Raw genomic sequence first — 24,367 nt, forward strand, 5'->3', positions numbered from 1 at the left:
GTCACACAATTCTTATGTCCACTGCAGGAAAATAGCTGGTTACTTTATTACTCCTTTACTGAAGTAGCTTAACAAAATCCACCTATAACTTAAGATTATACGACAATGGACATGCTAAGGTGTAAGATGTAAATTCAAATGGCCCCTTGGCTTATGGCTATGAACTTTTGGATGGGGAATTATTAAACTATTCGTTTTCACAAGACTTCATTTTTGGTACTCTTAAGAAGAGAATCGTCAACAAATAGAAAAGAATATTTTGATAGAGGATGATGCCTTTCTGTAGGCAAGTGAAGGGGAAAAAAGAGTTGGAAGGAAGCACATCTTTTAAATAAGAAGGACTGGGCTTCCCTGGTGGCGCAGTGGTTGAGAGTCCGCCTGCCGATGCAGGGGACACGGGTTTGTGCCCCGGTCTGGGAGGATCCCACATGCTGCAGAGCGGCTGGGCCCGTGAGCCGTGGCCGCTGGGCCTGCGCGTCCAGGGCCTGTGCTCCGCGGCGGGAGGGGCCACAACAGTGAGAGGCCCGCGTACCGCAAAAAAAATAAATAAATAAGAAGGACTGAGTTGTGACTGATGCTGTTGCAACATCAGCACCATTTCTAGAATGAACTACTCTCCTGCCCACCACCTCACTTCATCCTCACCTTTTCACCACTGTAACAAAATTATTGAGTTGTTTCTTCCCCACATTTGTGTTCCCAACTTCTACTTCTGTGTCCTCTTACACTTCGGGGAAGAATATCCCCTCTTTGTAAAGGAGACAGAGGAACTAAGTGTTCTTTCTATGTAAAAGTAATGAGGAGTATTTTTCTATTTCTCAGTGTTTTCTTCTACACAGTGACTTTTCCACCAGCAGCCTCTTGGACTTGTGCATTACAAAAGCTGCAAAGAGCTCTTTGGAAGCAATCCAAAAGAAATAGGTACATACTTAAAGGTGTTTTATTTAGACTTAGAGGTTTATTTATATTTGTCTCCACAAATTCTAAGCAGTATTGATCTATGTACTTGCCAGGATAAAACAAGACAAGAGACAAATCTTACCACTTAAAAAAAAATCTCTCATGAGAATAAAGTACAACTAAAATATCTTTACAAGCTCCTTCATCTAAATGCATGGCTAATATACCTCTACTGTAAATCCAGGGTACAATGAATTTTGGATTAGCGTTAGCAAACCACCAAAGAGGACACGCCCAGGTCTTTTATAGTGCTGTGTAGGTTTCTGAACAGCATTTAGAAACTTTTAAAATAAATTGTATGAATTATGAGTCCACTGGGTTTTCTTCTAGAACATCCTCCTAAAGAATACCAAATATGGTGTTTCGGCAATGATTGATTAGGTGACCAAGAGAATTTCCTTAAGAGGCAACAAGGTTTAGTTGGAAGGCATGCATTCAGACAAAAAATAGGTTTGAAACCTAGTTTCATCCTTAATAAAAATAACTTGATGCAGTTATATATGCACTCCCAGCCTCATTTTTTCCTCTGTTAAATACGGATAATAATCTCTCCTTCTAAGTGTTTTGAGGCATAGTCTAGGTAATAAATACAAAAGTTTTATTTCCTTTCTTTTTGCAGTATATATATTTTCTCAAACTTAACAGTAAGTTGAAAAATTTATAATGGACTAGGAGATACACTTATCTTCAAAATGAAAAGATTTAAGAGGTCTTATAGAGAAATTTTCTGTTAATTAGTATTTCATTGCATCTCTAGTTATGGTCCTTCTCAATAACTGAAAGATGGCTCTCTAAAGTCCAGCATCAATGACATTAATGCTTCGCTTATCTCCATCTTGCTACCATTTTGGGTCATATTCCCATGAATTATTCTCTCCCAGAGAATGAATGAAGAAAGGAAAGGACATAAAACTTTATTAGCATCTCTGGTAATAAATTTAACTAAGAGACATTTTGAACTATGGATCAAAATGTGATTGGGCTCCCAATTCAATTCTGTTGACAAGTTAAAATCTTTGGAGGCAAGTGAAGATACCATCCAAGTCAGCATTTCCAACTTTGGGAAAATGATAGCGTCAGGACGGGGGGGTCGGCTGCACACATAGGTGGGATAATGACTGGCAGTAATGGTGGGGAACCATTGAGGAGAACATTTCAGTGTTCCTGAAATGTCACCAAGCCTTCAGTATCATCAGCACCTCTGCCTCCATGCCAGTTAAAAATCCACATAAATGTGGGGGCTTCCCTGCTGATGCAGGGGACATGGGTTCGTGCTCCAGTCCGGGAAGATCCCACATGCTGCAGAGCGGCTGGGCCCGTGAGCCATAGCCGCTGAGCCTGCGGGTCCGGAGCCTGTGCTCCGCAACGGGAGAGGCCACAACAGTGAGAGGCCCTCGTACCGCAAAAAAAAAAAAAAAAAAAAAATGCACATAAATGTACTTTAGAAACAAAGGAAATGGTGGCCTTCAGATGAGTGCCAAAATGGCAGTAACATCTTCTCTTGAAATAGCTAACCTCTTCTTTGTGTCCCTAAGCCCCTAGAGGGAATGCAGATCACTTTTCAAAGCTCTTAGATGGGAAAGGAACACTCACAAAATGGGAAAAGATACCTGCAGGGTGGGAACAAATGAGAAAGTGAGAAAACAGCAGGAAAAGCTGCCTGAAGAGGTTTCAGTACATCGAAAACTATAAAGTCAGTGAGAAGTTGATCTTTCATTATTGTAACCAGCTGAGAAAATTCTGCCTCTAGCATATGCTAGAAAGGGTGTGAAAGAGAGGAGAGAAGACTCATTTTGCCAAACTTAGATCCCACTCATGGCTGATGAGTCCTAACTTTGGAAGTAAAAAATAATCAAGACTTTTGAGCCTGGAGGTTCAATTAACTTTAACAGCACGGCAGCTTCCTTTCTGAATTCTTTCTTTCTTTTCCTTTCCTTTCCCTCCCTCCCTCCCTCCTCTTCCTTCCTTCCACACAGCTCTTTCAGAACATTACAAGGATCACCTTGAAACAAAATTCTTTGTATTCCCAACGCAGACTTTCTTCTCTAGCTTAGAGTTAATATGTATTTCCTAAGCAGGAACAGTGACTATATTGGGGCTTAACATATCCCTTTCCCACAAGAAGAAAACAAGGGACCAAGATAATTTCGCTATATATATATATATATATATATATATATATACACACACACACACACACACCAGTTATAACATTGTGATCTCAAAAAAGGAATGGAATTAATCAGGAAAAGCTTAGAAGGGGTAGCCCAAAATATTAATTTAAATACAGAGATAAATGCAGGATGTTAATAAGAAGTATTGAGGAGGATTTCATTAAAACGTAATTTTTGCAACAATGCTCAGGATGCAGACCAGTTGTAGAATAACGTAAAACATTTATCTGGACTAAGGAGGCAATTAGGATAAGATTTAGAAAAGTGAAATAATGGCCTTTGTTGCAACACAGACATGAGAAACCTGTTCTCAGGCAAGAAACAATGAAAACATGTAATAGCAATGAACTTGAAACATTTTGTGCTACATCTTTAGTGAATCTTTCTACATAGTGGGAAGAAACACGTTTTGTTTTTAAAACTAGATTTTATAAATCCAAATATCAGATTTTCCTCATTGATTTTAGAGGAATGGTTGTAATGTTTTTCATGCTCACAGAAATATTTTCTTGATTTTTCCTTGAATAACTAAAGACAGGAGCCAGGAACTGGAGTTAACGCTACCTATGGTGTCATATTGAATTATGATCCATAATCAGCCAAATCCCAAAGTTACCCATAGTTAAGGATTCTAGAAGAAAGTAGGGGCACAAATATATTTTCGATGTTCCATCTACTTTTCTTCAGTTTATCACATAGTAGGATGGATTACATCTTTGGATTTTGGAGTTGGTAGATATGAACTTCCTTATGCTCTACACTGCATTGCTATATAGGCAACATTCATTCTACTTGTCAAATAAAGTGCATTTGTAATTTGGCTTATCTTTTCAAAACCATATTTTCTTAGCTCCTTCTTCCTGGCATCTTGAACGCTATGATTTGCTTTCACTAATTCTTGTGTTACCAAGATAAATTTGGCATTAGGGTTTTTATATGTATGAGCAGGTTTGCACAGATTTAAGCATGTATTAACAGAAGAGAAGAGCTATGTTTAAGGTTAGAATATTAAGTTCACCAGCTGGAAATAAGCTGTGAAAATTCTAAAGAATTTTTCAGAATTTCCTATGAATTAGTATCCACATATAGATATTGGCAATGAGATATAACACAATGCTTTCTGATGATCTTATAAACTTTAACTCAGTATATATTTGGTTGTAAAAAGAAAAAAAAGAGTTCATTGAGAATAAGTGATTCTTGGTGTCAAATATAGCCTTCCTCACTATCCCAACTCCTGCGTCCTCAGCTAATTAAGGATGCCATTCAATCACAGGGTTCTCTAACTACTTCTTAGTCCCGATGTCTAAATACATATGCTTTTATTAATATAACTATTTTGACCTTCCAGAGTATTTTTATTGTTGTTAAAGTTTGCTTCTTACCATTCAACGTGCTTGCCTGGCCTTCCTCTAATATCAGCACCAGAAGTATGTTTTAATGTATTGTTGACTTGTTCCCATTCTTACTCTGAGAGTATTAAAATAATATAAAGCATTACTCTGAGGTGATCCTGGTCTCACCTCCCTGGACACTTAGGGAACTCAGCAGAATAGTCTAGGGTGATTAAGATGAAGCATTTGGATTTTATAGCATCTGTGTGATCACCTCCATCGTGGCTATTTTTAACACAGCACCTGTACTGGTCTCACCCCATGTTTCCTGCACTGTCCACCCCAATCCTACAGGAGACTTGATTATGTTTTCTGTAATATATCTCTGTCCATGTTTGATAGCGCCAATGTCCTGTCCCTGATCAAAAATCTTTCAATAAGCCAGGATGTTTGGTTTGGCATTTAAGTCACTCCCCAATCTGTCCTCAACTTATTTTTCTGAAGTGATTTTACACACTACTCCTTCTTAAGAACTCTCATCTCATAAAAATAAGGCTACTTACTTGTCCTTAAATACACAAGTATTCTTAGCTCTACAATTTTGATTATTTGGTCCACGCCAGTTAAAATGGTCTTTTCCCCCGAGGCTGTGGATCTATCTAACCTGGCTCTTATTTTAAACCCCAGCTAGAGTTCCCATCTCTAAGAGGCTGCCCCACCAGAGTCCACAGGCATCACACCCTCCGAGTTCCCAGACACACATTGTCCACACCTCTCATTAGGTGCTTATCAAATGCTTCCTTTTATTGTTACATTTTATCTCTATACCTTGCCCTCCAAAAGAGACAATGTTAGAGATTGCATCTTACATCTCTTCTCATCATCATGGCCTGGTAGAGTATTATTACTATTAGTAATAACTATTACTAATGTTAGTTACTATCCTGATAGTTAGTTAGTAACTATCCTGATAACTATAACCTAATTGCCATTTACTAAGAAGCATAGTTTCTATACTTTCAGATACTAACTAAGCAATCTATAAAAGCGAGAGTATCAATTTTTAATATTATTATTTCAAAAGACGAACTAAGTAATAGAAAACTCCAGAAATTTAAGAAAATATTTCAGATTTTTTAAACTGCAACTGAAAGCTTCTCACTCTTACTTCCACCTTCTAATCTTTGCAATATTGAATCGATTGTTTACTATTAGAATAGATTATGCAACAAATGCCATAAATTGTGAAAGTAAATTGTAGCTTTTTGTTGAAATTCTCAGACATGACTAGTATCATTTTCTCATTTACTTTTCAATGCTCTTTTTTTAATTATCAAATGCTTATTATTTGTTGAGCAATTAGGCTTCTTGTGTTGCCCTGAATACATACAACCCCATCAGAAACAACTTTTTAATGCTAATAACAGCTTTCATGTAATATACCAGACCCTGCTATTTTGAAAAATGACATGACCAATAATGGGGTCCTTTAATCTGAACTTTTTGAATAGTTACTAAGAGAGATGAATAAATATATTTATACAAATTACACTATACTACTCTGAACATATAATTATTAAAGTCTTTTTAGATATAAAAGTTTTTTAATCTTACAATTCTGAGCCTATCTTGTATCCTTTTCAGTGTGAATTCATTGATAATATACAAGATTTGGTCTGTGGTTTTATGCCTTATTTTGTGCTATCAAGATTTATTCTTTGTCTCAAAAGTCCTTATAATTTTGAACTCAAAATTACAAAATATATGGGAATTAAATAACCTATTGATTATGCATCGAGCAGGTCATACTCAGGAATTTCTGTTGCACTTAAGGGGACTTAAGAAGACCTTTCGATTGTCTATTTTACAAGCAGGAATTTATATTTTGTGCTTAAAATAAGGCACACGTGCTTATGTGTGCATTATTTTATGCTTACACAGAGACCTTTTGTTTAAATGTCCACAAGAAACTAAATAAGAATGTAAGATAATGCCAGAAACTTTCCGGTTAATGATCACTGGTTGAATATATGTACTTACTTACATTTCATCCTGAAACTCCACCAAGTGGTATTAAAGAATAAAAAAATGATAACACACAGTAAAAAGAGAATGGACAAGAAGTGTCAACAGTTTTTGGAAGATAGAAAGTAGAGGATTAGCACATGACTTAGCAAAATGGAAAAACCTAAAACTTATGATCATGCAGTGGGTTCCAATGTACAGATTTGACCCATAAAACCCTTGGAAAAGTCAGGATTTAGAAGTGGAAGGTGCATGTGAGGTACAGGATTAAAAATGCGAATAATTGAATAATCTGTTCAAGGGGCAGTTAGACTGCCCTGAGGCACTTCCTTTAGTCTATGCAACGAGGCTTCTCCTCTGGACTGGTAAGACTCTTGAAGCACAGGCAGGCATGAGTTAAGTTTCTGAATACATGAGCATTAAATTAAATACTGTATGCTGAAAAAAAAAGCCTGCATATTATGTAGCAAGAGCATCAGCTCCTCCCCAGTTCAGCCCAAGGAGGCTGTGGTCTGATGTATACCCCATAAGTAAAGTGGAAGACCCAGAACAAAGTCCTACCAATCCCTACAGACCTAGCATTTGGAAGGCCCTGCTCAGTCATCATATGTGAAGGATACCAGCGGATCAGCCCACTAATGCATGACAAACTGCCAATCAAGTTTTAGTTTCTCTTTGGTATGAAAGGACAACTTTTGTAAAAGACTTCTAAGGAACAGCTCCAACAAGAAAGTCAGAGGCAAAAATAAACATAATAGAAAATATTCAGGCGTTCCCACTGGCTATTCTCTCTGCTTGGAATGCTTTTCCCCATATCTGCTCTCTTTACTCCTATGCTTCATTCAGAACTCGTGCAAATACAAAATAATGAGACATCTTTTCTTACTATTATATTTAATATTGTGTTACACTCCCCATCACCCAATTCTTGGTTATTCTATTTCTTTACTTGAGCTTATATTTCTGCATATATTAATCACTACACAGACATTTTGATACGTTCATGTATTTGTTGTCCATCTACCCCACCCCAAATGAACACTCATAAAGGTAGGAACATTGCCTATCGCACATAGTAGATCCTTGATAATTACTGTTAATATTATCTACTTATCTGTTTACTTATTTAGTAAAAATAAGTAACTTGGATAAAGCAAAAACAAAGTAGGAAACACAATTTTAAAAGAATAAGTATTCAGGGAATAAGAAAATTTATAGCCAAGAAACAATTCAAATATATTAACTATACAAAAGCAACAATTAGAGAAGAATTAGCTGTTAAAAGTTCCAAATATTAAAAATTAAAGATATAGTTCAATATAAGTTTGGGAAGACTTGGAAAGAAAATCTACAAGAGAGTAAAGAGAAATATAAGATATGAACAATACGAAAGAAAAAATAAGAATGTAAGAGATCGATCCTGAAAGACAAATGTCTGACTAATAGGAGCTTCCTGCAGTAACACAAAAGAGTAGAGGGGAGGGAACAATTAAGGATATAATGTAGGTTGTTTTCTAGAATGGAAGGAAAGCGCTCTTGGATGGAAAGTCCCTCCAGATGCTCTACAAACTAAGTGAAAAAGAAACTCATCAAGATACTGTTTTACTGAATTTCAGAACTTGAAGCTAAAAAGATTTTCTACATCAATAAACCTCAAAAATATAACATGGAACCAAAGTAAGTTACAGAGTATATATATATTTTAAAACCTAAAAAACCAGCATTTTGTATTATTAATAACTATGTAAATATTCAGTAAAACTACAAAAAGCTTTCATGAGAATAATGACACCAAAATCATGATAGTAACTATCTGTGGAGAGAGAGGGGGGAAATCATATTTAGGAAGACTACAGAGGAAGCATCATTTATATGTATAAAATTTTATTTAAAAAATGACTTTAAGCAAATATAACATAAGACTCAATGAAACTGAGTGGTGGGTATAATGGTATTATTATAATATCCTCTATACTTTTTGATGTTTTTGAAATATTTCACTGTTTAAAACAAAAAGATGCAAGAAACCAAAAGAAAGAAAACAGGTTACATAAAAAATTACAGGGAACAAAATGATATCAGATTTCTTAACTGTAATAATGGAAATTAGAAGATAATGGAGAAACAGCCACCCAGTTCTGAGAGAAGATTTTCAACCAAGAAGCACATATCCATCCAAAATATCAGTCAATTAATATAAAAGTAGGGTAAAAACACTTCAGACTTAAAATCATTCACCTATTCTTAAGAAAGTTGTGAATTATGTACTCTGTGAAATAAGAGAGCAAACCAGGTAAGAGAAAGACATGAGAGCTGTTAAGAAAAAAATTGCACTGGAAACTTGTTAAAAGTGGCAAGATAAATTTTATTTTAGCTGCTGTAGTAGAGAAGACAGGCTTCAGTATACAGCTGAACTCCATGCTCACAAATTTGATTACCTAGGTGAAATAGACACATTTCTTTAAAGTCACAATCTGCCAAAACTCACACAAGAAGAAATTTGAATAGGCCTATATCTATTAAATAAATTAATCAATTGAGATAGATATATAGATATATATATAGATAGATATATACATATATCTCAATTAATAACTTTTCAAAACAAAAAGCACCAAGCCCAGATGGGTTCATCGGTGAATTCCACCAAGCATTTAAGAAAGAAATTATTCCAATTTTCTGCAATCTCTTCCAGAAGACAGAAGCAGATGGAAAACTTCCTGATTCTATGAGGTAGCATTAACCTAATGCCAAAACCAAAGAAAATACAGGAAAAGAACACTACCTTTTACAAATATAGATGCAAGTATCCTAACAAAATGTTTTCAAACAAAATGAATTCAACAATGTACAAAAATAATTACACACCACAACCAAGTGGGATTTATACTAGACTGGTTCACTATTCAAAAATCAACTAATGCAATAAAAAAGACATTTTTAGCCACTTAGCAGGTAGCTCCAGCCACAGGCTTTTATTTTGAGATTTATTCTGACTGAGTCAGAAACCAGTTTGCTGTATCTCCCAGGTTCCAAGGGCTACTTTGAAGCCTTTCTCAATAGGCTTGAAGAGAAGAGACCTTACCCCCTCCCTTACCACCACTTTATGGAGATGATGAGACTCATAACATAGCACTCTCCAAAGGAATACTCTTTCCAGTCTCCAAATTCCCTGATCACTTATGCTCAGCCCTTTCATATGTTCAGTTTAAGTGAATATGTCTTAATATTTCCTATGCAGGATCTGCCTGGTCAATCTGGTACCTCATTTTGGTGTGAAAGTAGTTGGCATCTATTATCTTGAGGTTCTATCACTGAGACTGAAATAATTCCTTTTCCACCATTGATCCTCTCTGTTAGAATCTTCCCTCATGACTTGCTGAATACTAGGATGTGTCTGATGCATTCTCTTCCTGGAAAACAACATTCGTCCCTGTGCTATTGACAGCTCCACATCTGTGTATGTGATTTCAAGGTCACTAGTGCAGAAACTACCATCATTCCATTTGTAGCTGCACATCACCTAACATGCTGAACCTCATCTAAAGAGTTGTTGACTTAACTATTTTCACCCTGCAATAATTTGCTGATGGTATTTTCTAAGAAGTATTGTGACCAATTTTATATTAGGAGTTGGCAAGATTGAAAAGATCCTGATTTTCTAAAATAATAATAAGTGGTGGGGGGACAAGAAATAATGTGTTTTATTAAGTAAAGTTCTCACATATTTTAACCACTAACCACATTATTGTGTTAAATTTTGCCAAACTGATGTACAGTTTTAACTTTTAAAATGTGCAAAAGGTAAATATTCTGAGGGAGAGGAAAATAGCAGGCTGAAGATGAACTGCACTTGATAAAAATAGCTTAAAACACTCCCTTTGTAATATTTACAAGTCCTAAAAGCTAAGACTTTTCAGTGTAACAATGTAAGCCTGACAATTCTACTAGTAAGTATTTTTATTTGTATCACTGCAGTCAGGCAAACCTTCATAAATGAAATCGATAGACATAATTTTCAGGTGGAACTGATAGTTTGACTTTAGATGCTACCTTTCTGCCTATAAAATACAGCAAGGGGAGGGGAAGAAACCCACATTTCAAAATGGGAAACTCAAAAGCAATTCAGTCCGAATAAGCTAACTAACATTTACAAAGTAATTCTCATCCTTATAAATTGCCTTCTTGCAGGAAACAGACCTTATCCTGACTTTTAATATTTCAATGCACCGATCTTGGTGGATGGAGAATGGACCAGGATGTACGGTGACATCAGTGACACCTGCCCCAGACTGGGCCCCAGAAGACCATCGCTACATCACGGTCTCGGGGTGTTTTCTGGAGTACCAGTACATAGAAGTGGCTCATAGTTCCCTCCAGATTGTCCTCGCAGTAAGTGTCGACAGCCAACCACTCCTTCTAGTGCTTCCGGAACTGTTTTATTTCTGTGCAAGCTCAGTGCACACAGTTGGAACCTGTGGGTAAAATGTGGCTCTGTGCTTTTTCCTAATCAGTGCCACTTTTAACAGGGATGTGTCAGGTTAAACCAGGCTGTGCTGTGGGCCGAGTGCTTCTTTCTGGCTGTGCTGCTAATTCTGGGAACTCCCCTCTCCCTTTGCCCTAGCTTCTTCTTAGATTTCCCCTAGGTACCATCCATCTCTTTTTATCACCCCCCCCACCTTTTTCAAAACAATTCAGCTTTTCTATAAATTCCACTTGTAGACTATCATGCCCCTATTTTTCATAGTATTATGTCAATGAAGAACCCTCCCTCTACAAGAAGGCATTTGGAGTTATAAATAACTCCTATGTTTTTGAAGAACTTTCACTAAAGCTAAATGCACACTTCTGTGGGATTCATAAAGTTATTTGTGGGATTCATAAAGTTATTCATTCAACTTTATTATACACGTCTCCATTTATTTATTACAGATTGCGTATGTGCAGATCTACGTATATTTTCTTAGACTCCACGTAGATCTGCAACTGAGGTGCACCGTCTTAACAATTATAAACAACTAACAATACAAGTAGAATCTGCTTGTGACCTCTTTCTTTACTTTCAGAATGATATTAACTCACAATTCTTAAATAACAAGACATAAAATGTTCTGGGTAGAATGGCACCAATTGGTTCACGTAAAATTCTTCTGGAATTTAAAAAGAAACTATGTGAGTGTGTGTATTAGGTTATGTAACTAATATACAGTTATTAGATATTTTAAAATGAGGAATAGGGCTTCCCTGGTGGCGCAGTGGTTGAGAGTCCGCCTCCGATGCAGGGGACACGGGTTCGTGCCCCGGTCCGGGAAGATCCCACATGCCACGGAGCGGCTGGGCCCGTGAGCCATGGCCGCTGAGCCTGCGCGTCCGGAGCCTGTGCTCCGCAACGGGAGAGGCCACAACAGTGAGAGGCCCGCGTACCGCAAAAAAAAAAAAAAAAAAAAAATGAGGAATACATGTATATAAACATATACATACACACACATATATAATCACAATGCACTTCGTATGCTGTGCTAGTAAACACTTCCCAAGTCTCTGTGACTAAAAACCACAAAGGTTTATTCTCATGGGTCAGCAGGAAGTTTTACCAATCACTGTCACTAAGGAAACAAGGCTAGGGACACAGCCACCATCTCAATCATCACGGGTTGCCGTGCCAGAGAGCAAGGATAGATCTGGAGTGTCTACAATGGCACTAAAATGCTCCTCCTTGGGAGGAGAAGCTCATCATTGCTCATAGTTCATTGTCCAGAACTAGACACACAGTCCTACACAATCACAAATTGGTCAGGAAGGAGCGAGACCTGTAAATATTTGAAGAGTAGCATAAATTATTTCCACAATATTTGAATTATGTTCTTGGCTAAAGCACTGAGTGACCTCCCTTGAATATGTCCAAGCTGAAGCACTTCTTAATTAAAAAAATAAAAAAACCCTCTCTAATAGTTTGAAACTCTAAAACTGTTCATTTTGATTATTTTTAAGTAAAGATAGATTCGATGGGATGGAAGTAGTCATTTCACTGTTTAAAATTCATTTAGGTGAAGTATTCATTCTCACATGGGAAAAGTAAAATATTTCTGGCATTTGGCGACAGATTAAATGCCTTTATATATGTGTTAGAGAGGAGTTTTAGAGGTAATATTCCTTCGTTGGAACTCCCTCTTTCTACTGTACCCAGAATTTTTGGAAAACTTCCACTTATGCATCAGGGATGATGTAAACATATAGTCTGTGTGCATGGATAGTTAAATGTGACTATTTTAAGAGGGTTATTTGAATTAAAGTGTGTATGTATAAACTATATTCACAGATTTATTAAACCCCACATAAAATTTTGGCTTGCAGATAATTTGCTAAAGAAATACATTTGGACACGGAAGCATGTGTTGAGTCTGTCATACTGCCCAAAGAAAAAATATTTTTACATAAGTAAAAACCATCCGTAAAGGCAAAGTGGCTAGAGTGCAAAGAAGATGGATGAAGTGTCCCTAAGAGCAGATGTGACCAATATATCAAGCTACTGGCTCTCACTTCTCCTGTCTGCATTGCCCCCGGTTGAGTGGGGCAATCGTTTGGGCGGGCCATCACAGGACGTGGCATCCGTACCTTTCCCCTTTCCACCTGTTCTTCTCTCTGGGGTAGTTCTTTTGCTATGCTGGCTGGATCACCTGAGAGAGTAAGTCAGCAACAGATACCCAAGCCAGTTTTTTGGAAAAGTTTCAACACACTTTCCGTCTTTGGACTTGTTACCGTCTAGTTGGCCTTGGGGTGAAAGCATTTGCTATGCAGAAAACTTAGCACATCTTAACTAGAATTTTAGAATGCAAACCAAAATGGGGCTTATCTTGAACAATGTGCTCCGCCTAGTTATTGGAAGCCTTCCAACTAAACGTTCCTGTAGTCATCCTCATCACTTCTGCTGGCATGTTTAAGGGGTGAAATTGTGGCTCGATTCTCTGCTTCTCCCCTTTTCGTGTTACCCAAATCAACTTCCTGACAATCCAATGTTTAGTTCCGTCCAGTCCGGTGAACACTTCCTGAGTGCACGTCCCCTGCTGGCATCTAGAGAAACAAATGAGAGCGTCTCTGACCTTGAAGCTGTCATAATCAGAAATGGGCGTGGCTCCTCAGGGTACAAACCTGGGGCAGACAGGCACACTTCGGGAATGTGGTACACAGAGAATACGTTTGTGCCGTTTATGGCATCATCCTGGCGTCTTAGTTCCATCCTGCTTTTTGTGAAGTCAGCTAAACTCCCACACCTCTCTTTGTTTTCACCAGCCTTTGAAGCTGCCCTCTCTTCCAGGATATCTGGCTTAGATCTGCTTTCATAAACGGCTGCTGTCCCAGCTACTGCTGTTGATTAACTCCAAATCTCTCTAGCTCTTTTTCTCCACCTTCACTCAGCCTCTCTTTCACAGATTCCTGACCCCCAGCACACCTGTCACCCCATTGTTCGGTTTTCTGCCAATCAACTCCTAGCTGATTTTGAAATTTGCATCACGAGGCCCCCATGTGCGTCACACATTTATAAGATATCTCCCACCTCCAGCCAAAGGAAGATGAGTATTATACCCATATGATTGGGAAGAGGGGTTATTAATCACACAGCCTCCAGCCGAGAAGAAAGGACTGCCAGAGCACCATAATGATGAGCCAGGTGTGAGATTTCGAGCTTTCTCCTCCAGCAGCATTTTCTTCTGGTTAGGATCAGATATCACATTCAAAGGGAATACAGGTGTGGATAGTTTTAATAAAACCAAAAATAAAAAAAAAATCTGCACTTACAAAATAGATAAAATAAATATGTATGGAAAGAGCCCAGGAAGAGATTAACTAAAGAGATGGTGCTGTTTACATTACAAAACAATTAATCTTATTTCTTCAAACAATGTGTGATTGCAACTGTACAGTTTACAAAATGCGTTTACGGGAATTTAATCTTTCCACTTGTGTAACAGTCCTTTGAGGGCAGCAGAACAGATTAAAAGCCTTTCCCAAGATTTCTTAGCTAGTAAGTGGGGAGGGTGGACATGCTGACCTAAGTTTTTCTCTGGTACCAAGGAAAGGAAATAGGCTTAAATCTGCATGCCGGCATCAGCTGATGGATAACAGATTCATGAAACCCCAAAATTCAGACCTCTCTTCAGTAGCAAAGAATGCCGTGATTAATTAGCTATGTCTCCCACGGGTAAGGGGAAGGGAGGTGTATATACCTCATGTTTGTTATGCACACACATTATACCTTACTTCCTATAACCAACACAATGAAGAGGGAGTATGTTTTACAAAGAAATGTAAATAAATGAATCATTAAGGGAAACTTTTATTGTACTAACTGAAGTAACTTTTTATTTTGAAACATGTTAAAATTCCAAATAATTCATTGGAAAACAAAAGCAAATACTTAATCCCTTTCTTCTCCAGCTACCTCCAGAGGACCAGTATCTCTAAATTTTATATGAACTTCTCCAACCAAAATTGCCGGGCTTTGTTTTTCTTTATTTCCTTTACTTCTGACACACTTCTAAGTTCATAGCAGGTTGACTATTAATTTAAGAGACCAGTAGAAGATGTTGGTAAAAATATAAATAAGTTTACTCTTTCCTACAGCCATTAAAAGTGGCTTAGAAACTGTGTACAAATTAGCAGGGAAGAAAACTTTAGAAAAGTTTCTGGTGCCCTGTTCATAGCCAAAAATTAGGTTCACTGTCCAGTTTAAGCTTCAGTTAAATCTATTCCCTATTCATAAAACTCTGTACTCTGTAGAGTGCTGGAAATGATAGAAATCATTGTTCAACATATCGTGGTACCAAAAACTTTTGAAAGTAAAATATATGCCTTTCAGATGGATAGAGTCACAGATGTTTCCAATTATTTCCAGTTAATGATATATAATATGTTGGCCATTTGGCTCGCTAAGACTTGCCTAGGAATACCATTGGTGAAGAAATTTGCAAAAATTTTGACTGCCTTTATCCAAGTTGACTTGGGGTTGTGCTGGGAATGGCACATGGTGTTTCTCTAGACGTTGCTGAAGTGTGTGGTGCGTGCATATGAGAGTAAAGGGCCTTACTGCTCACGCTGGCTTTTTCTCCTATAATCTGGAAACACTTATCCACAGAGGTCTGATTTTCAAAGATTTGGGTTCCGATTTTCACGTAGCCTAGGACGTTGCTATTAATGTGGTAAATATTAAATCTAAGTTGTGAACTTGTACCATTTTAAAGGGATGAGTGGGAGAAATGGTGTGAGCTGATACCCAGCTACTGCTGCATTCAGAAGTGCAAAGGTTGCAATGCGGATATTCTCTATGACATTTATTTGAGTTGAAAAATTAAGACAGTTTTTTTGAGACAAAAAGCAAGTTTGATTTGGTTGATTTGTTTTACAGTGAAAAATGATTTAGCCATTTATGTTATTGGAGTCACCATTTTGCATAAACTAAATTAGCCAGACCTGCAGCTCCATAGTTTGATAAAAATACACTCAAAGTACATGTTTTTAATTGACAAAAATATATTGAAATTAAGTAATATTTCCCACATATTTTACATACACCAGATTAATCTAGGTGCCTTTATGAGAAAGAGTTACAAGCATAATGGCTGTTTATTATATCTTGGTGGTGTTTTTTGTATACTTTCCAGAAATTGCTGTTGCAAACTGGGGCAATTTCCAATTCTTTGCTTTCATTATAATTGAAGGAAAGCCTCATAGATTTGCCAATTGGTAGATTACCTGAAAGAATTCTTCTGATAGGTAAATATGTAAATGTGGCACCCAACTTAGAAGAAGCTGCAGAAGTTCAATGATGTCATAAGAAAAGGCCTTCAATACTTCTCTATTTTTGAAAGAACAAGATTTTTCCATGCTTAAACCTAAAAAAAAAGCAACTAGAATAGAATTCCTGCTAAACTCTGCCTCATTCTAGTATTAATCAGAAATGCATTTCAAATGAAATTTTATTTTTTATGTAATTATTTTGATCAACATTTGTAATAGACTATGGTGTTTTGATCTATTGTATAAAATAATAATTGTGGTAATGGCTCAAATGAGAATACATTTTTATGTTCTCACCGCCCCCCAAAAGAGAGAAATATGTGAGGTGATGAATATGTTAATTAACTAGATAGTGTGAAGCCTTTCATAATGTATATGTATATCAATTCACCATAATGTACACTTTCGGTAGCTTACAATTTTATTTGTCAGTTATACCTCAGTAAAGCGGAAAAAAATTTTAAATGTCAAAAAAAGCCCATTTTTAACACTTAATGCCTTATGGACATGGGAAAGAAAGGTCGATTTTAAATTTATACATATTCAATTTAACACATACAAATTTATATATGTGTGTGTGTGTATATATATAAAACTATATATAGTTATACAGAGAAATATGATAGAATGATCAATATAAAACTTTCAAGTAAATAAACATACCACATTAGGAAAATATTCTGTGGAAACTGGAACTACATAAAATTTATGATTGTTATAGAAGTGGATGTATGTGTGTTTTTACATGAACGTGAACTTCATATCATACTGGTATTCAAATTTCATTGGATATATTTATAAGAATAAATAATGTATCTTTAAAATATATTAATATTTATAATATGCCAAAATAATTTATTTTGCCATTAGCCATTTAGACTAATGATGAAAATATCAGATATGAATTTCAAATGTACCTAGTTTCAAGTGGATTTTTAAAAATTTCTTTCAGGCTATGTGGGAAGAGAAATGTTTGGAAGCCACTATTCTAAAGCAGTGGTTATTTCTTTCTTTATTCCTTTATTCTTCCTTTCTTTTTCTTCCTTCCTTCCTCCCTTCCTCCCTTCCACAGTCCATAGAGACAGCCACAGAGTGGGGAGCAGGCATTTAATTCTCGGGGAGGGCTGACAGGGATGTCCCCTGTCCCCTTGGGGCCCCTACCCATTCCCCTAAGGCAGTGGTTGCTAACACTAGCTGAGACGGGGAATTACTTACCCAGTTGTTTAAAAGATTACCATAAACATAATATACTTCTGGAAATTTTTTTGTCCTTAGGCCTGAGGTAGGGCCAAGGTGGATATATTTTTCAAAATTTTCACCAGAAATATTAGTCCCTTCCCTTTTCTTTTACTACTGATTCCTCAAATGTCCTGAATTGCTCAGAAACACAAGGTGTTTGGTCAAGAAGATGATTCTATATGCCAAGATGGTACCATAGCTCTGGTTGTTCCACCAACTCCTTTCTGGGCCTTAAGAGTCATTTCCCTTCCAGTACTGCAGGGTAAAGCACATAGTTATGTGACTAGTTAGTTAGTCACATAATTAACCTGTGGTCAAATACTGAATCTGTACTTACACCGTGCCTACCATATCTCCACACTGAGGAGTGAGTTGGTATAGAGCTAGGACTGCAAACTGAGTCTTCTGATTCTAGTCCAATGTGCAAAACTGTACAATAGTTTTCTTCTTAGCACAAAACTGCCTGTTGTCTGTGACGGAAATGGACAGAATGACAAGCACTCAGCTTCTTTCCTAGCTCCCAGGATGGTTCAACAGCTTTGCTGCTTGGCTTCAAATATTATACACAGTGCTCCAACTCTAGTTCTCTTGGGTACTCAGATACACAATCTTGCTTGTCAATAAAGGAAATAAATGTGATTTGTCTTTCTGCAACATCAGAATAGTTTATACAAATAGTCACAAATATATGGTAAGAAAAACCAAATCACAATTGTAAACAGGGGATTTTTCCAATGGACAAAGTTGCTTAATTAAGAGAATGAAGGCGGTAAATAGAATTGGGAAAGGACAGTTCTTGGTACAATTGAGTGCTCCAAAGCACATAAACAATGTTCCACAAGCTAAGTTTAGAACCCCAACTGGATTTATCCCTGAATAGTAAGAAATACCAAGACCAATTGATACTTCTGAAATGGGCACATGTTTAAATTTCTAATCTATTCTCAATTCCTCTAGACGATAACAAATTCATTTGAACACTATCCCTTCAGAGCATAACACCTTAATGTCTTATCCACAGATGTCAATCAAGTTTTGGTAAAAATAAACCCTGAACAATCAGTTGTCATGCCCTTTATTTTATTTTGCTTTATTCCTGAAAGGTGCCCTTGTAAATTGGTGAGCAGTTCTGCGAGTCTGGGAACAAGCAGAGTGCAAGAACTTGAACAGCCTCTAAAGTCAAATTAAATCTAAGAAGTTTTTGCCTTTAATAGTCACTGGTATTCTCTACATGCAAATTCAGAAACATCAGGTAAAATATTCACAGTCTGGGGGTAACAATCCTTAAATCTTACACCCAGCTGCATAATAAACTATTCTGTAATTATGAACTAAATGAGATAATGTCTAAGAAATTGCCTTGAAAACAATAAAAGTGGTATTATTTATTTTCTCCTTAGCTCAGTTTTTTTCCACTGCTCCGAAGAACACTATTATTTAGTCAGGCTAACTCATAGCGATGTGCAAAAATGAACTGAAGTTTACTTACTCCCCAGATAGAACTGTGATCCTTAAATTCAGTGTGATACTATTTAGTGTATCGACACACCAGCCTACATGGGGGCAAGTTTTATCCCATATCAACCATTATCATCAGATTGCGACATCTGCTTCTATGTGTGATGTTTGAAGCACTAGCTTACCCCCAAAACATAATATCACTTGATCTACGAGAATGCTTGGAAACATCATGGAATAAAAATACCAATATATTTAAGATGGTAGTGAGGATTATAGCCTGCAGCAAATCACTAATAATTGGGTTTTCTTGAATAATATTAGAATTAAGGTTTGCCAGTCCTACAAATTAGATTTAAATTACTTCCATAGAGTACTGTACAATGAATGATGTGCAATCCCATTTCTTATATTTAATTTTAGTCATAAGTTATTTCAGAAAGAAAGTATCAATATATATAGTAAAATGAAGTATTTTTTTGAAAAACATGACAAGCTGTTGAACTTGAACAAAGGTTACCATCTTCCTTTGTCATAGATAGTATCATTGCCTGTAAGACACCTTTCCACTCATGATCAGTTATTATGATAAAAATTTTTTAAGAAATAAGTCTTTGATGGCAATTTCCTCTTCACAGGAACTTCTACACACAGTGGTAGAATAATAATAGTAGAATGCGTTAGTGTTTTCAAATAACAGCAAGGCATTCTCAAAAGAAGGATGTAAAGATGATTTATAATGATAGCTATAATACAAGGGATAATTTATTGTTTAGTGTGTTATACTTGAGTGAAAAGGAATAAAACTATGGGCAAACACACTTAAGCTAAGTATTGTTTACACAGTAGAAAAAGAGCCATCTGTAATATTCCTTCTGTACATTTGCTTTTACCAGTCCTACAAATAGGATTTTAAACTCTACTGTTCTCAACCCACACAACTGGGCGTGTGATTCCCAGTCTTCATTATTCTCTTGCTTATTCCAGTCCTTGTGGCTCCATGGCTACATTTGTCCCGACTCCCACTCATTGTTAAATTCCTCTCAAGCAGTAACCCTTTGAGTCAAGACCACAACTTTTCATACACATATGTTTCTCACTTCTATTCTTCTCCTAACAATTCATAATATTATATTGTATTGTACTTAATGAGGGAGTTCTTTCTCACATGACTCTTTTGGTTAATGTTAACCGCAAATATGGCTCCATCCACATTAATAATGCAGTGCATTTCTATATCACTGAATTTTAGAGAAATATTTGATTGCTGTAAGTCAATCTTTCTCAAGCTTTTTCTAGAAAATCCCTTCCAGTGTTACATTTTACTTATTCACCTATTAGATTGTAAAATCTATTCATCAAAATCCCACCGATGTTAAGATTTTTACAGTAAACGATGCCTTGCCAAAGTTTGATGGGCATGACTCATTATCATCAGTGTTCCCTCTATACAAATTAGTTCATATAAACCTTGAAATTTGGGGGGATGTTTTTTAAAGTTCATTCAATGGGGAACGTCTAGAATAGTACCAATGAAAATATCATTTTGTGTATCATTATTTTAACTCTAGTGGGTAAAACATTTTCACATGTAAGTTATTGTGCTGTGTTCAACAACCATAAACAGGATTAACTCTGAGTGCCCTGCCAGTGTGGCTGTGACAATTATTTGATCATTTAAGTTACGGATGAAAAATCATTGAAAGCTTTGTTTAAATGAATCTACATGAACATTTACCTGCGATTAATCTTCAATTTTACTTTCCTTTTGTGATCCATTACAGTTTTTTTTTTCCCCTTTAGACCCCATATGCTTACAGATGTTAATCTCCAGGGAAGCACAATGATTCTCCCAACAAAGGCGGTTTGTTTCTTGGCTTTGCTTTGCTGAAACCTGGTCAGAGGCTCTGATGACAGATAGTCTGCTTGTCAGCCTTGCTTCATGAATCCAAAGAAAATGGAACTTATCAGGAGCTGAGCCTCAAGCGCTACCTGCGCCTCTTATTTGGGCCCTTTCATGCTAGGTTGGCAGAGGTCTTAGTCTTTCATCATTTGGTTCACTGACAGAAAGAGCAGGGAGCTGTTGCCTGTTTAGGTACCACTCTGCAGACTGCTATATTGCGAAATAAACAAACAATATATTTTTAGGGCACCACCTGCAGCAAGCAGCTGTACCAAACAGAGCAGAACCACAAAGGATGTGATTTGTTCCATTTAACATAAAGCCTTGAGGTTTGAGAAGAGAGGGAGGAGAAGGTTCTGTGTATACAACCCACACGTCCACAGTTTAAACTGAAGCTGATATTCTTTTTTAGATTGGAAGTGAGGTATCGTTATACCTTTCCTCCTTTCCCACCCCACAACCTCTGGTTGAAAACAGTTCTATTATTGGGGTTATAACTGTTAACAGAAAATCATTCTCCTCTGCCAGTAAACTTCCTCTTCCATTCAAGGGCAGTTTACTCTCAGGGCAACCTATACTGAAATGCCAACATCTGCTGTATCTAAGCTGTATATAAATGGTGTCTGGCATTTACATGATGCCAATGACTTGATTAGAGAAACTCATACACTTGGCTTACATAAAATTTTCTTATCTGCAGCTTTCATCTATTTCAGTCTTTCTTCAGGATCTGTGTGCTTCTCTAAATGTGCCACACAAGTCCAAAATACTCTGAAAGCTGAACTTTAGCTCTTAATTTTGATTGATGATCAGTTCTTGTATTAAATCCTATCTCTCCAGGCATTAAAGCTATGTACTGCATCATGATAAAATTCTACCATGTGCACCTTGTCTGAGTACCTAGAATTTTGAGGCTGACGCAAGGGATATTTTAAGTACTTGCTTTTCCCCTAGATTTAAAAGTCTCCTCATTCTCTTAATGGCTATTGACTCTGACCTCACAAACCAAAGTCACCATGTCATTTTGAGTTCTTCCAGGTGAGCTGGGATAAATACAATTAAATTATAGATGATTCTGGAGGCAATCCAGGTAGTTACAAATTGAGGTCATTTTAAGTACAGAGAGGGACAGTTACCTTTAGTATTAGAATGGACACCAAGAATTATACAATAATTTTGCTTTTGTCTTGACAATGAGCACATTTTAAAGAGAGAAACACTCCTCTAAGTATTTAGGAGGTGGACTAGAATACCGTTCTTAACTCTTCTGCCACTGACTAGTTTCTTACTCTAGGAGAAAAGTTCATCAACCATCTTTTTGTGCCTCATGAACACGCTTTGGTAGGACTAGTAGTTACTGCTCCAGGACTCAGAGAAGTGAGATGAAGGAATTACAAATCTGCAGTGATGCATGCTTTTAGCTAATAGAGGAAATCAGATCTTGTGAGTCAGGAAACTTAGGTTTCCTTTGTTATCGTCACCTTCATCATTAAGATAATGACCTTTAAGACTATTGGGCACAAAATAAATTCCTACCAAAGTGTCTTCAAGAATGTTTACTGTAGGAACTGCTTCCATCTCTTTCACCTTTCTAAGATATTAAAGGGAATTTTCTGGAAAAAGCTCCCAGACTGGGTTTTGTTAAATTATGTTGGCTTCTGAATCCTTTTCAGTCAACTTTCTACTTTATGATTATGGGACAGTGCTTTTAACTGTATATCCTTGAAACTTTGGAAGAAGGAAGGGAAATATCTCTAGTTCCAAAGAACAAAAGAGGACCTTTAGTTGGAGCATATTTATGTTCTACAAAACTAAGAGTCAGTTAGATTGATCTTTAATGAATTGTTACAGTCTACTGAATATTCTTCAGGGCTCTCTGGGGAATATTAAAAGAAGAGAGCGTAAGCCTTCATGACTACAGAGTCTTGTCTCTGTAGAGTCAGCAATTTTAAAATGACAGCCTTATCCAATAATAAATACAACTCTGCAAGTGTGTCCAACTAACTGGTTTTTAATCTGCCAATCTTGGAAAGGCCTCTCTTCTCTGAGCCAGACAGTACTTTATTTAATTGAAAATATATGGACATTTCAAAACACCAAGAACAGAGACTGGCTGAAGTGTTCAACACAGTCAATGATCATTTTTACCCCCGTAACATCTCAGGCCAAAGTTAGGAACCTCCAGTTGGCTGGGGGATTTGCTCCCATATTCCGGAGATGGCACTGTTCACTCTGGCTGGAAAAAGAAAGAAGATCATATCCTCAAACCCCTGTCTCAGCAGGTTTGCCCAGGCTCCAATCCAGCAAAAGGGAAACCTACAATGACCCTTTATATCCTGTCTGGGGTAAGACTGCAGGCCCATGATGCAATTTGATTTCAAATTCCACCCATGATGTAATCACATTTCACTTTTATTTTGCTGTATTTTGTAGTCAAAGAGCAAGTCTTTAAATAGATAAGAAACAAGAGTCAAAGGAGAAAAAAAAAGCGACCTCCAACTAGATGAAGCTCTCTGTATTAGTCATTTATTTTCAGTATATAGGGATATTGGGAAGAGTTTAGCAAGATTTGATTATCCTTATTAAAACCATTGGTCATTCTTCAGGTCCCTTCAGAAGGAAAAAAATCTTTACACATCTGGTGCCAGCTTTATATCAGGCCCAACTTGGAGATTTTCCTAAAAATAGGCCCGCACTGGCATTTTTCTTTCCCAAGCTCCTGGCTCATCCCCTGCATCATCACTACCATCTTCTTTTTTCATTTGTCCTTTCTTGTTACCTCCCACCTTGTAGTGTGCAGCTGGCTGATGCCTCTAAATGCCTATAGGTCAATTAGGAAATGATCAAAACCAAGACAAATCCTAAGGTAGCTCTCCTCCTCTCAAGGACCTTAAAAGCTAAGAGAAGTTAGACTTTCAAATTTCTCAGTAATCTAGGGGTGGCATTGTCACCTTGTTTAAATCTGTATTTCCTTAATTACTCAGAAACATGAGGATCTTTCCATGTGCTTCGCAGAAATTCAGGTTTTACTTTCTGTGAACTCTTTAGTCATACCTTTTGTCTATTTTTCAAGTTTTGAAAAATATTTGTTAGTTTAAAATAATATTCTGAAAAGCTTTTTGAGGTTATTACTATTCCAGTCTTTCCCTTAGCTTTGTTGTGTCTTCCATCTTGATGTGGTCAAATTTATCAAATATATTCCTTTAAGACATGTGCTTTTTAAACCTTACTTAAGGAAGATTTTACCCACCTAGATATCTCAAAAATACACTCCTATATTTGTTCTAAAACAAATATTCTAAACATTTGCTTTTCACATTTACCTCTTTATTTTAGATTTACTTTTCTTTATTAGTGTGATGTTTGAACAATACTTAATTGATTTTTCCCATAAGAATAGAAAGTTGTCCTAACATCATTTAGTGAACAATCCTTTATTTCCCCACTGGTTGCTAATTCTGTTATTTTCATTTACCTAT

General features: G+C 36.7%; 1 protein-coding gene across 1 annotated transcript in view; it reads left to right on the plus strand.

Annotated features, from left to right (window-relative positions):
- NKAIN2 (sodium/potassium transporting ATPase interacting 2) overlaps positions 1–24,367 on the plus strand; it is a 678,615-nt gene that overhangs the window by 522,274 nt on the left and 131,974 nt on the right. The window contains exon 5 of the mRNA XM_029223534.1: positions 10,685–10,885. Within this exon, the coding sequence (XP_029079367.1) occupies positions 10,685–10,885 (201 nt within the window). The remainder of the gene's footprint in view (positions 1–10,684; positions 10,886–24,367) is intronic.

The sequence above is a fragment of the Monodon monoceros genome, unplaced genomic scaffold, assembly GCF_005190385.1.
Source record: "Monodon monoceros isolate NGI ecotype Baffin Bay Population unplaced genomic scaffold, NGI_Narwhal_1 Super_Scaffold_15, whole genome shotgun sequence".
In the NCBI taxonomy this organism is placed as follows: Eukaryota; Metazoa; Chordata; class Mammalia; order Artiodactyla; family Monodontidae; genus Monodon; species Monodon monoceros.